Source organism: Cyrtonyx montezumae, unplaced genomic scaffold (assembly GCF_038088225.1).
Source record: "Cyrtonyx montezumae isolate F1298 unplaced genomic scaffold, pur_monq_1.0 scaffold_17, whole genome shotgun sequence".
Lineage (NCBI taxonomy): Eukaryota > Metazoa > Chordata > Aves > Galliformes > Odontophoridae > Cyrtonyx > Cyrtonyx montezumae.
In genome coordinates, this window is record NW_027071903.1 from 22036226 (window position 1) to 22052644 (window position 16419).

Sequence of the window (16419 nt, forward strand, 5' to 3'; positions counted from 1 at the left end):
AAAATGTCACTTTTCAGTAGCACGCGCTGCTCCGCTAATAACCTCGTGAGCATTGAGAACAAAGTAAAAATAAACCACTCCACAGCCTTTAGTGTTATTTAAAAGGGCAACACATTGCGGGGCTCAGAGGGAAAGAATAACACAGCTAATAATACAGATCAGCTAGCCTGGCATGAAGGACACAGGAAAAATGAATTAGAAGGAGCACTGAATAGGCACTGAATCACCTTTACAGTTCTATCCAAATCAGTCGTTGAAAAAGCAAAGTCCAGAAATACTTTTTATTAAAACACTGATCATAGTTAAAACACCTTGAGGTACATTAAATAGATACAACTTCTAAGTTGTACAGCCAGTCTGTGGTGGTTTTGCAATGGTTTTGAAGAAATGCTAGACAGCAGCAGCAGCTTTTCTGTAAGTACGGTGAAATATATGCATTTCTGGTCAGGAAAACATTTGTTACGAGTTTAAAGTTAATTTTTTTCAAAATGCAGGGCTGAAATTTACATTCAGAAAAACAGGTGTTCTCTTCCTGCTGTTGGAAAAAAGTAGGATCCCAAAGGAAGACACTTTTTCCTTTTTAAGCCATCCACTACTTGCATTTCTCCCAGTCCTTGTTTCTTCCTTAATTCTCTGCTGGAATCACATACCTGTGAGTATTCTCAAAGGATGGTCTCCTGGCAAACTCCAACCAAACTGCGAGGTCTGTCCCGCTCCGAACTGCGAGTGAGCCGGGACCTGCGTAGGAAGGCAACGGGAGAGCTCAGAGCACCACAGCTCTGAAGGTGAAGGTCTTCCTGAAGTCGCTTTCTAGAGGTATTCACACTCTGCTGGGAACTTGTGATTACCTGTTCAGAAGGGCAGAAATGGAGAAGGAAAAAGTGGAGTGAACAAGGTAAAGTGTTTTGGTTTTTTTTCACTTGAAAGGTTTGGCCTCTGAATATGACTTCCTGTAAGTTACCTAGTGATGGAGCTCCACCACAGGAGATGCATGTTATGCAGCCGCCCACAGTCAACCCCACCTCTGTTTTTACACCTGGTCATAGTTGGCTATTGGAAAGTGAAGTCAGACTTGAAAGGTATCAGGCGTTGCACCTGCACCACAGTATTAAATCAACACAGGAGCAAATATTTGCTTCTCCATATAAGAATGGAAGGGAAACCAGTGAAAAACACAACAGTTTTACCTTATAAGAAACAAATGCAAGGCTGGAGTAAATTAAACTCATCTATTCAATTTAGGAGAAATAGGTGCTTTGGTGAAGGTGAAAGAGGACTAAAACCTCGCAAGCCTGATGAATGCTTTGGAGATGAAAGAACACTCAGCCTGCTTCACAGCTGTGAATCACACAGCCATCCCACCAAAATTCTGTCACTTCAGCAGACTGCTGGGATGGCCTGGAGTTTTAATAAAGAATGCTGTTTTCTGGCTGAAAAATACCTTTCCTAAAATGATTTCTTTATTGTGAAAAAAAACCACCCAAACCCCACATGTGTCCCCTTGGAGTGAAGAGACATGCACAGGGTAAAAACTCTGCTATGAGTTTGTGGTTTTATGAGCCACACAAACACTTGGGTTCTTTCATTCTCTTCTGTTTTACGTGAAATTATGTAGTTTTTTTTAAAGATATTGTTTTTGCTTTCAACTTTCTAACAGGAGGATTTAATGGCCTACAAATATTGTAAAGCAATACAAATGTTAAAAGTTTATTCTATACTGTCACTAAGCACATCATGATGGTACTGCTCATCTACTGATGTGACTGGAGTTAAATGACACCACGCTCCTTCTCTGTTCTACCTCATAGTCAGCAGAGGGCAAGATTGCAGCAGGATCACAAATGGGGTGTGTTTCCTGCTGAGCTCTGAACTACTTCACATGCAGTTTAAATGCTACTACATCCTGTTTGAATACTTGGCAAATGTACCCCATTTAGGGATCAGCAGACTAATGCCACCCATGTTCAGTATCTCAGAAGGTAAAAACAGCAGACCCAGGTGCCCAGCCCTAACCACCAGTGCAGGTCTGTGGAAGCCTTCTGCCAACCTGAACAGTCAGTGCTGGGAACATTCTGCTTTTCAAACCTGGCGATAGGAAAGGAACTTCATCTCTGCATCCATCACTGGTAACAATACTACCAAGAGGTGATTCATCACCTTCCCTCCACAAAAAAGACTTATAATGAATCTAATAAAGTTGCTGCTGCTACTAATTGCTTGTTTTATAATTCCTTCCAAGCCCTGCATCTGTTTTATTCTCTTGTGGTGAGAAGATGTACTATTCTTTTGTTTGGAAAAGCACAAAATAATCAATTATTTTTCTTAAAAGCAGCAAGGATCATTATCATTCCTCTAGCCAGGTTTAAGGGGAACTGCAGTGTTCTGCTTCAATAGATTGTGGCTCTACTTGTTTATCCACTCTTCAACTAGTAGCTGCCTGAAAAAAACAACAGATCCAAGTCAGTTCTGGAACTTGTATCTCTATATACAAACACAAATGCACGTATGGAATAGTATGTCCCAGGTGTAAAAAGACTTTGGAAATAGCAGGTCACTTTTACCAATGTGTAAAATCAGTTCCCTAGAGGTCACCACGGCATTACCAGTACTGGGTCTGCCTGAAGAACTTTAAATACATTTATCATTTCCTCATAACACATTGCCCCTTGATAAACATCAGTTATTTCTTACCGAAGCCATATTATTACCAAAACAATTTCTGTAACAATTCTTTGATCCATTTCAAATGGCAAAAGCATTTCCATACAGTGTGTCTGTCACAGTTGAACAAATTTAGAACATTGGTGGCCTACCTGGTCTATAATATTGGCACTGAAGATGGCTTCTTCCATGTGTCTTTCATCAGATTTTATTACTGACCGTATACTGTTCACTACGTGACGTACTTCTGGAGGGAGATTACAGTTTGAATGTTCCAAAAATTTTGCCACTAAAATTTTTGTATCTTTATAGGCCTTAAGGTCCACTAAAGAGTGCGGTCGTTCTTTTGAGACTGTTTGCAAAGCCTTTGGCTTTAAGTGTAGATCAATTTTCCTTGTGTCCCTCTGTTTTCCAGTTGGTAGGAAACTGCTCAAAGAATGCTGACAAGCAGAGGCAGCCATATGAGAACCAGAAACAGGAACTAAAAAAGGGGGGGAAGAATATCTTTAAAGTAATAGTTTGATGATTTTTTTAAAGAAGTTTAAAAAAAAAAAAAACAAGTCAAGAATTGTCACAAAAGTTTTTCACTTCCTCTTTTTCTTTTTTTCTCCTGGAGATAAAAACAATATGTAATCAGGGAAATACTCCAAAAATGGGTAATTTTAACTGAAAGTTGGGTTACAATGCACTCCCGTGAGTGAGAAAGACCGCATTTGGGTGAGTGAGCAGGTAATGAAAGCGCTTTGTGCATTCCCAAGTTTTGTTACATCCACTTTCAGTGGTAAGGGGACACACCAGCTAGTCAGTGCTACGCATGTAACGCGCAATGCTTCAGCTTGCCTGACTTTAAGAACCTAGTTCCCCTTACTTCTAGTTAGATCTCACAAATACAAACACTGAACGTGAGTGATCAGCAAGAAATAGAAATGGCAAAGACACGGAGCTAAAATGGAGACTTCAGTCACAGCATTTGTGATTTGAGATCAAAGGCTGCTTCCAAAAAAACTGCAACTGTAGCTCAGTAACAGAACCAGAGGACTCTGCCTGCACACCTCACGCTTGGCCGTGGGAACAATCGATTTTCCTTTTCACAGTACACAGACAAACAAACCCAATCCGCACAGTAAGTACAAAAACAGGAATCTGTCACTGCGTGGGCTCTGAGAATTCTGCTAATTCCATTCCATCGGTGCTGTACAGCATGCACGTACTGAGTGACTGTTAAAGTGATTCTTACCTCACATTTTCTTGATCTTACTTTCTATATCAGAAGCTTATTTTATTTTTTGATTTTTTAAAAAGAAACCCACCTGCTTTAGAAAACTGCTCTCACCTGTTTCCAATGTAGCTGACGATCCTGCATCTTGATGCTGCCTACATATAGGACTCCAGGCACAGTGATCACCTTGAAACAAAGAGCCAGAAAGAGCACAATCAAGCCCTGTTACCCTCTGTTGAAAGCAAGTTAAAAATACATTCGGATCTTTAATCATCACCTTTACAGAATGAATCCCCTCAAATGAAATATTACTTGCAAAACGTCCCTTGGTGAAGAGAAGCTTTTATATACAGAAATGACCTTTCCATTATTAAATAAACACAGATAAAATACAGTTCCCTGCTCGATGGTTTCCTCTCTGTTATGTAACTCATATCTGACATATTTCAGGTCTGGGTACTGAAGTTACAGAAGGCTCACTGATTTCTAGGGGCAGAATTCAGACTACACTGTATTTCCTTGGCAAACACAGTTTACCTTAAGATAAAAAAAATAAATAAAAATACGAGAAACCAGAAATCTGAGAAAGATGAGGCCTTTTTTTCCTATACAAATAGTGTTTTGGTCAGCTTTTTTTTTTTTTTTTTTTAAATGAATATATTTTCATTCTTTGCAGAACCAACTCTATCCACCACAGATTAAATGGACCACTATGGTTACTGTCGATCCAATTAATAACAAATGGTTACAAATTAATAACAAATAGTTGCAGAGCATCTGCACACAGCTCTGAATATAGTTGCCTTCTAATGAGTGTTTCTGTGATGCCGGCACGGATCAGTGACAGTGAGATCACACCACACATCAGCACAGCGTTTGTGATCTCAAGCTTGGGACAGCTGAGGTGAAACAAACGCTCCCATTTATGCTATACCTGCTTACATCTGTTTTCAGAACTGAAAACTATTTTAGACTTCTTAGCGTAATAGAAGAGATTTTCTTCTGGGAAGGTCTGTCATGAGAAGCTGGCATAATCCTCTCTGGCAGAGAGAACAGTTCAATGAAGTCAAACATAGCATGCTACAAACACAGAGAAGTTGTGAAAAATTCAGACACAGCCACTTTTATGTCTTTCATTTTCCTTTCCACTGTACATTGTACATCGTACAGATGGTTGTGAAATACAGCACCAATTCAGCACACACAGCAGGCTGACACCTCCTTTCAGCCTCTCTTGGCTCATGCAAACTGCTTTATGTGTGCTCTAAATCTTCCATGTCTATCAGTGTTACTGGTGCTATTATCTGCTGTACAAGCTTTATCTTACCAAAACTGCAATACTACCTAAGGCATGGCCCACAGAATTATAAGCATTTATCATATGTACTGTATGCATTTAAAATCAAGTACAGAAGTATTAGAAGTATTACTAAACTTCCAAAATTTTGCAGTAGAATCCAATGCAGCAGTCAGTTGTGAAAAATCTAGATGCTGCCACAAACAGTGGGAATGTGGTAAACTGTGCCACTTCCAATCTGTGTGACACCCAAATAGCAGACAACGGAAAGTGGAGTGAGGAAGGTGAGCAAAGTAGTGAAAAACTTCAGACAAAAATGTTGGTAAACTCTATTTTGCCAAAAATATTAATGAAATAAAGATACAAATCTAAACTCAAATGCCTCTCTTTATCATTTCATTTTAACGGATCTTCTGTATGCAGAGCAGCAAACTGGGCCAGCACAACCACTCCGAGTTACTCCTCATCACCCCCCTTTGCCACTGAATATACCGAATATCAGTATTTCTGGAACCATCTCTGCTTCATTATTAAAATCTTTGCTAACCCCAGTCAAATTTCTGCAATGTTCAACTCTTGTTCGCAGCTCATGTCGGGCTAGTAACTTGGAAATTTGTCACAGTAATTCCCAGAAGAAGAGTTAATTAGATAATGCCACTCCTCCAGAAGAGATGATGGATGTATTTAGGACACGTAAAAATAAAGGCAGAGCATCTGTTATGGCAGGTGTCCCAGAAGTCAGCTAGAGCACATAGATATGGCTGCCTACATTAATATCTCTGTCAAACACTACTCAAAGAGCATATGGAGCACAATATGGAAAACTTGCAGAGCATAATCCAGAAGAGAAAGAGCTGTTCTTCTCGAGTTTGGCCCAGTGGAAAGGATTCAGAAATTCCTACTCACTGTCTGCACAACAGCTTCACGGCACCCATATATCCTAGCAGATTGAATTTCATCAAATAAACACAGACGACTTCTAGATTAAAGATTTACATTTCCTTGACAGCATGCTGAGGCCAGATTGCTAAAGGTGTAAGACAGTCAATTACTGAACTAGGTATGAGGTCTCTGAAATTCACAGGAAGAGAATAACAATGCAGAAAAAAAACCATAACAGAATCAACGTGTGTACATAAAATTAGCTATTTCAGCATTTTGTCTACTTCTGTTTTGAGGCAGATAGTTCATCCCGTAGATGCCTTAGAAAGCCCAGTGAGTGCTTCTGAATCAGCACAACCTGCCTAACATCTTACAAAGCCTTCATCTTTGCTTCCAAATCCCTTCTCCAACCTCACCCAGCAGCTTATATCCCTTCAAAAAACCTGTACTTCTCAAATGCTTTAGACATTTCCATGTTCCTGTTATTATTTGATCAAACTGCTCCCTATTAAATCAAACATTCATTTTCCACTAACAAGCAGATTTTTCTAAAGATAGTGTTCAGTTAGTAATCCCTCTCCTCTCCCCTACTCATCTAAAAGGAGATTCATAACAGATGCTTATCTTCAACCATCACAAGCTCTCCCTTTTCTCCATCACCTTGTTGTATGCCTCACCTCTCTTTTCTTACTCTAAAACTTTTCACTATACAGTCTAATACAGTCACATTGTGACTGCCTCTGAAATGAAACTGTCAGTATCACCTTCAAGAAACACAACCTGCTGTATTAAAAGCATGACAGCTCAATTAATCATTCCCCAAATAGACCACAGCCACTGTTCAACCATTTGGTTTAGTTTCACAGCACAACAGAAATAGAGAGATGGAAGCATCTACTCAGGAGGAGATGGCTTTCTGACAAGTGCAGAATGGTTCGTACAATTCAAGATCCAAAATTAATTTCATTGTCAGTTTTTATCAACTTCTTTCTTAGACAATTTCAAATCTAGAAGGCGTGCATGGAACTCAATTCCTCACACGTAACCCAACAAATTAAAAGCTCCAAATAACTTCCAGCAGCACCAACTGTGTAAATCCAACAGCCCTCACTCGTTCCACGCCCCATCAGCCCTGCTGTAGCACACCCACCTTCTGCATAAGAGGAACACGACACAGGATCGCTAGTTGAGCGGACCATATTTGAAGTCCGGTATTCTGTGACACGACGCTGCTGGGCAGTACTCTCAGAACTGCTCACACGTGTTGAAGTATTTGTGGGCCCAAAACAGGGAGCAGTGTGGGAAGGGGCAGCAGGCTGGCTAAAGACCCCGCAGCAGATTTTCGCTTGTTTCAAATGTAATGTGACACTGCCTTCTTGAGCAGTACTCTGCAGTTCTCTCTCTGAGGGGCTGAAATTCTCTGAGGAACAGTCTGAGGATCTGCCGTGGGCACAGCTTTCATTCTCCTGTCCTTGAGACTTGTCCATAGAGACTCTGCTGTGCAAACTGATGTCCTCATCAGGAAAACCTTCTGAGCGAGTTCTGTGGAGCCTGCAGCGGGTGCTGTAGCCCAGACTGCTGCAGCTGCGGCCCGCAGCCCCTTTGCAGTTTGTGCAGGAGGGAGAAAAATCTGAGGAACGGAGAGATCCTTGAACTTCCAGCGAACAAAGATCTTCAGAGGAGCAGCTATGGGCTGGGATTTCAGCAGTTTCAGAGGTCATCAGTGAGGTGCTCTCAACAGAAACTGCAAAAGAAGAGATTCGGAGAAACATAAAGGTTTTACACCTTCACTCCATCCAATTTCATCATACAGATGTTGTGGATGAAAATGTCCTCTTGTATGAAAATAACTGTATGAAAATATTTGGCTCTGCATTATTGCCAAAATTGTCACATCTACACTATAATTTTAACATATTAAAAATGCATCACTTGCACTGCTCAAGCTGCAGTAGTCAACTGGATCATTCATATTTGTGATAGGTCCCCCAACTTTTTTTTAACCTAATGAGATTATTCTTTTTCAACATTTTCCATTTATCTGAGACTACTGAGTTTAAAATGCCCTCCACATAAACACGTTAAGGAGACCTCTTTTAGAAACTCTTGAACAAGCTCTGTGCTGCTGCTCATCTATGTCCTTCACATCTATTCTTCAGGCAAGTTTCTTGTCCTGGCTTCTCGAAGCCATGCATGAGGAAGCTGCATGGACTATCAGGTCAGCACCCCTCACTGATGACAATGAGAAACAAACTGCTGGTTATGTGTATGATCCTTCAAAAAGAAATGACAGTTGCTACATCTGACTCAGAGGCTTTAATCAAAGTGAGTACATTTCCAGGAGAGCTACAGAGCACCCTTTGTTAAAAACAGCTCCTCTTTGGTTTCCTCCGTGTTTCCAGCCGTATCCATTCATGGCTAGGAAAAGGCTCTTGCCAAGAACAATCCAGAAGCAAATCCTTCTTTCTCCAGTAGGAATGGCAGAAGGGAAGGAAAAGTCCATTCAGAAATCTGGCACTCTCTTTCAATAATGCTATGATTACCTTGTGTGCTGAAGCCCAGGGTCACATTCGTCTCAGCCAAGCTTGACTGAGATACTTGCTGATCGGTGCCAGTGACCTAAATGAAAATTGTTTAATGAAACAGCACATCAATCTGCAGCTTACCAGAACAAAGTACAGCACTAATAATCTGAGCAACACATCTGGCAGTGTGAAATAACTGTCTGTTGCTGTTCAGATAGAAAAATAGAGTATCCTACAATGCCTTTGTCTCAGGAACAAACCCAGTGCAAAAGAACACACATGGAGCAATTTTTCACTTTTCTAGAATCTACATTGTAAATTCATCTCGAATACACATGCAGCTGGTGTTGCAGGCCCACATTACCAAACACAAGTGTTTGCAGTGCTTAAAACTAATGGTGTAATTAGGAGCAAACTCTTCTCAATGCTGTGCATGCTTTTCCCCCAAACATGACACCACATTGTATCACCCTAAAACAGGATGGAGAACAACAATTAATGATAAAAACAAGCATAGGAGATCTGTTTTTCTCTAGTTGTTTTACAAGATGTTAACATCCACTGTACTTCTAAGCCCTTTTAAGTCACCCAAGCTGGCCAAGGGAGGGTGCTCTCCAGCCTATCAGAGATGGCCTTTGGAGTCATCTTTTTTCCTGAAGAATGGATCTAAGCAGGCGATGTCCCTTAACTTTTGAGAATGATGTGAACAAACCCAGAGTTGGCCCTGCTGATCCACAAGCACAATCCACAAACAACTAAAATTTAGGAAATTATCTTTGTACTGATTTTAACAGAACCTTGCTGCCATTCTCATTAGATTTTCAGCAGCTCTTTGCAATGATGATTGGTATTAGGAAAAAAAAGGTTCCAATGAACAGCTCATATCTACACATGAAAAATACCCAAAGACAAAAAAAATGTGATTGAGAGATTGATACTGTCTTTAGTAGAAGGAGTTTCATCTATTTCTGTAAGGCCACAATTAACTAGTAAAAGCTCATTACTGATGATTATAGACTTAAGAAATATCCATCCATCACTTCTTTGAAGTCCTTTTAGTCAAGAGCTTAATTTGTATCTGGCCTTCTAAAAAACTGAATGTGACACTACTACTCTGAACCTATTAAGAAAAGAGCTTTCAATGCACATGCCAATGTAGATCAATGCATATACACACCTAAATTACTGTGCCCACTCCTATATATATATATATGTATATACACACCTTACTGTGATCAAGTGGTCAAAAAACCAATTTTCCAATAAAATGTTAAAAAGTGATTCTAAGAGTTTGCAATTAAAAAAAAGAAAAGCATCAGAAACATTTTACCTCAGCAACACATGGATAGGGAATTGGGAAACAAAGAAAAGTAAAAAATACTCATATTTTCTAAAGTATACTTGCAAATTTTTGTGCGGTCTTTCTTCATTGTAACAAAGTTATATGTGGTAAAAAATCTGTGTTGTCATGTTGCTGCACACCACTTCTGGGAACTCAGAGTGGAAGTGCTCATCCTACTGCCTCAATCCAGCACAACAGATTCACGTGCGCATAGCCTTTAGAAAATACGTTATTTTCCCTACACTGGCATTTTAGAAATGTTCTACTGCTTGTGCTGAAATAACAGCCTTCGTCAACTAGGACATTTGCAATAAGTTTACTGTCAAAAATGGAAATTGTAGTTTTATTTTCAGATCAGGAAATGCAAGAGCAACTTTACAGAATCAAGTGCAAGCTTGTAAAAACAATGTGAAGTCTTGGAAATGTGTTGTCCAAAGCAAGAAATGCTCTTTGTTCTGGTCAAAATTTGATCAGAAAATAAATACATTTAATTTCTCTAACTAGATTTCTGATGAAACGTTTTAAAGGAGTTTGGTATTTGTTTGCTAGGTTGGATCAAAAATTCTTAATCACTGACAAAATAATATTGCACATATGAATCTAATGAGGTTTAACAAAGCCAAGTGCAAGGGGTTGCTAGTGGGTTGAGGCAATCCTATATTACAAGTACAGACTGGGAAAAGGACTCATTGAGAGCAGTCCTGCACAGGAGGACTTGGGGGTCCTGACTGACGAGCAGGACGTGAGCCAGCAGTGTGCTCCTGTAGCCCAGAAGGCCAATGGTATCCCAGGCTGCACCAAAAGAGGAATGGCAGCAAGGAGATGGAGGGGGTTGTCTTTAACAATGATGAGTTTTAAGACTCACTCCAACCTAAGCCATTCTGATTCTATCCACTGAGTAGCTGGGCTGAAATGTTTATTGACCTCCTACACTCTCAGTCATGTGGCAGATGCAGTGACATTGTCTAGTACCTATAAAATCAACTGTGCAAGGTTGAGGTTTTGGCAAATCTCTGCTGAAGAACCATCTGTAGCTTTAATCTAGTAAATCTAAAATAATTCTTAGATACACTTTAGATGCATTCTGAATTGATTAATCTTCTTGCTTGAACAAAGGAGAATGGCTTTCATTGTAGGAGGTAAAAGTGGCAAATTTTAGTTAGGTCACAGCTGCATTCAGATGGCAGGTGGGCTAACACAGTTTCCTGCACTGCCTGTAATAACAAAGATCATTTACATAAAGGTTGGCAATAGTCACTAAATTAACAACAGAAAAAAAGTGAGAAAAAAAATGCTCTAAACAAATATTTATAAACTATAATCTCGTAAAGCTTACAGAATAGTCACTAGTATAACCCAGAAGCATAATCTGTTCTTTACTACATCCTCATCAATTCTTACCATGGAAAATTGTTTGGAAAGCTTTTTTTTCATGGTCATAAAACCAGAATTCCTAATCAGTACAGATGACAAAAGCAATTTTTGTTTAGATGCAACCAGTTAAATTAGCATTGACATTTATTGTGCATGAAATGTATGAGTACTGAGTCTAATTTGATAGAATTTAATAAAACTCTAGGGAGTTCAATCCATCTAAAAACAAACAAAATCTATTGCTTGATGATCAGTAAGAGATTAATAATTACTGTCGCGTAACGGTTCTCAGAAGCACTTCTCTAGCTAGAGCTCTGCCATGATTACCATTGCAAAGTCTGCCCGAGGGATTGACAAATCTAGTTATTTCAGTACAGTTTGCCCTGTGGCTTGATACATACTAGATGGGAACATTTGTACCATGTAAGAATTTATGACTACGTTTGATTTGTCTTGAAGACTTAAAACTGTTTAGACTTTGGCTCCATTCCTTCAATTACAGACTGGGACACTGACTGCAAAAGATGTTAGAACTCTGCCATCAAGAAAAGCATACAACTACAGAGTTGCTGTGCAGGCTTCATTTAGCAATGCCAACATATCTCACTTTTAATAGTGAGCTCCTGTTCTTACTTTGTTCCTACAAACATTCCTAGCCAGCCACTACCAGGCATACATACACTTACTACAGAGTTACCACCACTTAGTAATTTAAAATCACCATTCTTTTCAGAGGCTGTGCAAATAAACTTATCTTTCTTCAGACACTTCATGAATATTCTTGTAGCTGTATTTATGTATTGTTTTTCTGTCATTGTCTGTTTTTGTGTTTTCTGTTATAGTGGGCAGCTCCAATGTGAAAAAATCACTAGCAATTTCTTCCATTATATGATTTGGGGAAATGCAAGTATAGCATACTATTAATATCCAATAAGCAATATCAAGATTGTTTGACTGCTTAAGTTTTCAATGAATTCTGCCATAAATTAGAGTTTATAAAAGCAAATATAATTATTCAGAAGGCTGTTCCAGCCTATTCACAAATCACTTCAAAGAAAACTTGCCAAATTAGCTTTGGTTGTACATAGATACATTGTGATTCTAGTTTCACTAGAGCTGATGCTGTATAGTAATACACAAGGCAAAATGTACAATGCAGGTATTTGTCTGAAATATTATGGATCCTTTCTCATAGTTCCAACTGAAGCTGTTATACACTCTGAGGAGAATTTAGATTATTTTCACTGATATTTCACGCCATGAAAATTTGGAGACTATGTAATAAATCTCCTCCAGCTTGCCTTACCTGTCTGGCAGGTGTTTCTCCAATCACTGCCTCATAAGGAGGTGGCAGTTCAGTTGGATACAGCATTCCAGGGCTGTTAATGGTGACTTCATATAAAGCACTGAATGGGGAATGAGGAAATTCCAAATGGAGACTTCTGCTTAAAAACAGAAACAAGGAAAATTAACTAGTAAGAAATTGTACATTAGATTTTTTTGGCATACCAATACCTGTACCACAATGACATAGAGCTTCCTCTGAATTCAAAGCCAGTTACAATACAAAGAATCTACTGAAGCAATTTATGAGACAGCCAAAATGAAGCCTTCATTCACCTCTTAGCATTAATAACTGTGCTTCACTTTGGATACCAGTCCATTTCAGTCACTAATGCCCTTCACTACTCCACAATAATGCATATATGAGCAACAATTTCCTTAGAAAATCGAATCTCACATTCAACTTCAAGTATACAGTGTTAACTGTAAAGGAATTACCTATAATCTCAATTTTGCTGTAAGTTGAGATACTATTACCCTTGTCTTTGCTAAGTTCAATCACTTCTCTCTCACAACACTGTTTTAACACAAATATTTCCACTCATGTCCTAACAAGTTTGCAATATATATATGTAATCTCTCAGGAAAAGAAGCAGCTAATGTAAGTGAAGGGAATTGCTTTGCTTCATATTCTTTGAAAGAGTTCTATAGTCTGTAGCTAAGGACTATGGAAAACAAACAACAGGTAAGAAGAATCACCTCTGTGCCTCTACCACTGGTGTGCAGGTATATTCTGGTGGGTAATAGGGTGGAGGTGGTATTGGTGGGATGAACTCATCAAAATCCAAAGTCTGATGCAGAACAGTCCCGTGTGGAGTCATGCAGTCTGGATTGGCAAGATGCGGCCGCTGTGGCAGAAACTGAAAATAGGTAAAGTTCCTTCAGATGCCAGAAATACAAACATTTCCAATAATAACTGCAATGTAAGGTCAGTTTTAGCAACTCTGTCCAATATTCAATTTCATGAATGTCCACAGAAGACACTTCTGGAAACATAAAAATACGTGAGATCAGTGAGGAGTGGGAGTCAAATTACTAAAATATAAAGCAAGGTTTTACTAAAGACAACGAGATCTCTACCTCAAAGTCAGTTACTCCTAGGGTGGAAAACACAGGCATTTCAAATTAAATTAAATAACAGTTCGAGAACCAATTCTATGTTGTAATACCATTTTATAACACTACATAGCCAGCTGTATTTTAATAATTAGCAATAAATAGAACCAGTAAAACAACTGTTTGTGTAGTATTGCTTCCAATCTGAAAAGCCTTGTGCTTAAGACAAAACCAAACAAACCCCCAAATAAATGAAACCAGAAATCTGCTGCTATGTATTTATTTGATTTTGACTATGGTCACTAAAAAAAGGCAGAAATTATAACTATTCTTTATTATTCTAATAAAATATTCTTAACAAACATGTATAATGTGGTGATACAGACAGAGCACACATATGCTAAATAAAGGTTTAAAATACAGGTATGAAAATAAGAAAAACATTATATATGGAGATCTCAAAACTGAAAAAAAATAGCTGTAAGAAATAATAAAAAGTAATAACACTGTGGAGTACTGTCAATGTTTTTGATAAGAAACTAATCAGCTTCTAGCTTGGCAGTGATATCAAGACACCTTTCCGAGACTGACATTAGAAAGTTAAAAAAACCAAACCCTTCTATCAAAGTCTTAAACTGCTTCAAGATCAAAAACAGACTGTTCTGCAGATCACATGGAACCCAGAGGCACTGGCCTGGCTTTATATGGTTACCATGGAGAAAGGGGGTTTTACAATCAAAAATGAAAGAGCTCTTCCTTCTTCCGATAAGACGCTGTTTTTGCTGTCATACCACTTATGCTTCAGAGATCCAGTAAAGAGAAAGTAATTGATTTCACTTCTAATGTCAGTTTTATATTTCTTTTCACTTTTCCAGAAAAATCTCATTGGCAGTTATTCTGACTTAATACCACTGTACAAGCGATGCTGGTCTTTGGTATTTAGAAGGCTGAACCACACCTTACTTCTACCAAACATAATCACTGTATGTTGCTTCAAAGGTTGGATTTTTAATAATGCAACACAACAGAGAGCTGGAAAGGACCTACTTCAATTGTTTGTGAAAATGAACTAGTAGCTGCTTACTAATTGGATTTCTAGAGGCATTTCCACAATTAGTAAATAAAGAACTTCCTGTGCAGAATACTTATTCAATAACCAGTGACTTTCAGACATCATAGCCTACTAGTGTTACAGCAATAAGAGACACCTACTCATTTACTCCTCCATTACATACAATGCCTAATGCTCTTAAGTGCATGAGATGCAATACTGGTGTTCTGAGTATAACCAGATGCTTACACTGCTTTCTCATACAGAATAAATAAAAATTTTTATGGTAATTCAGTTTAAATCTTTCTACATCTGTTTCCCAAACTCTAACATTACATTAATTTATAAACACCAAACCTATGTGATATGATCATCAGTTTGTTATCATCCTAAATACACTGAAGATTCTAGTAGGAAAAAAGGGAGCAAATAAAGGTAAAGATTAAATACAGATCTAGAAAAAAATACTACTTAATGATGGAAGTCTTAGAAAAATTTATCACAATGAAGACAGCTCTATATATTCAGGCTCATATTTTGTACCTCACTTGATCCCACCAAACTCAGGACTATACTTGTTTTCCTAGAGGAGTGACATCTTGGGTAGTCTTTTGCAGTCATGAAACTAAGCAATTTTCTTTTATAACTTCAACCTTCCACAGGCAATTTACATACACTGCCAGGAAAGTAAAGATTTTGAAAGTAAAGATTTTTCCATTAGAAAAGAGGTAGCTTCACCTCTTCAGTTCTCAGGTTTCCTGGAGCTCTCTTAATTCAGGTATCTATAAAAGGCAATAGATGATGTTCCTCAGAACAAGGCCATTAATGCAGAGCACTTCTGCAGTGACTGAAGTATCAGTATCCATTTTGTGGGATTTCAGTGACAGAAGGGAAAAGTATTGCACAGGCTGTGATTCAAGAAGGAAAAGACCTAATTTTTAATTACAGTTCAGTTTAACAGTAGAATCATTTGCATCCCTTTCAAGAAGCCTTACTGTGAATACAAATCATAGCAATGAACTGTTTGACCAGTGCTGAAAACGAGTGGCAAAATGGATAATGAAAGAGGCGCATATTTGGAGGGGAGTTTGTAAGTGACAGTTTACCTGTGTGTTATCATTCTGCTGGAAGGCAGAAATTAAATTGAAAGAAGCTGTAAGAGGGAGACTGGCAGGAAATGAAACAACAGCAAATATAAGGGATTATCAGAAAGCACAGACTTCCTTGAGAAAACAGTGGAAAAGCTATTAAACAAGAATTAATCGTGTCACTCTATGCTACAATATCTCCTATTCTCTGTTGGCTGGAAAAATTTATTCTCCCTGCAGTAAAATATATTTTAAAAATCCTGAAGAGTTACTCTCAAATGTTGGAGGCTAGCAAGAGTTCAAAGACCAAGCAAAGACTCTAGGGGAGACAACTGGAAGAGGAATGGAAAGAAAATGCTGACAGCAGACAGAGCTGCACTAGGTGGAGGAACATTGAAGAATGTTTGCAAGGAAATACACTTTTTTAATTTGTAAGTTGTTTGATGGCAAAAAATTGGTATGGCTTTCATGGTCACAACATCAAGATGCATTCAGTGTGATTTCAAATCCAATAGCTCACACTACTAAGTCACCCAGCATGCTTCCAGTAAGGCTTCTGGGATTAAACCAATGATGACTG

The 16419-nt window shown here is 38.5% G+C and overlaps 1 protein-coding gene across 1 annotated transcript in view; it reads right to left on the reverse strand.

Annotated features, from left to right (window-relative positions):
* Positions 1-250: 250 nt before the first annotated feature.
* The window catches only part of ENTREP2 (endosomal transmembrane epsin interactor 2), a 100657-nt gene continuing 84488 nt past the window's right edge, over positions 251-16419 (reverse strand). Inside the window, exons 6-12 of the mRNA XM_065733738.1 lie at positions 13344-13504; positions 12607-12742; positions 8603-8678; positions 7210-7803; positions 3995-4066; positions 2814-3142; positions 251-848 (exon numbers count right to left, since the gene is read on the reverse strand). Coding sequence (XP_065589810.1) covers positions 663-848; positions 2814-3142; positions 3995-4066; positions 7210-7803; positions 8603-8678; positions 12607-12742; positions 13344-13504 — 1554 coding nt within the window. The 3' untranslated portion in view covers positions 251-662. The remainder of the gene's footprint in view (positions 849-2813; positions 3143-3994; positions 4067-7209; positions 7804-8602; positions 8679-12606; positions 12743-13343; positions 13505-16419) is intronic.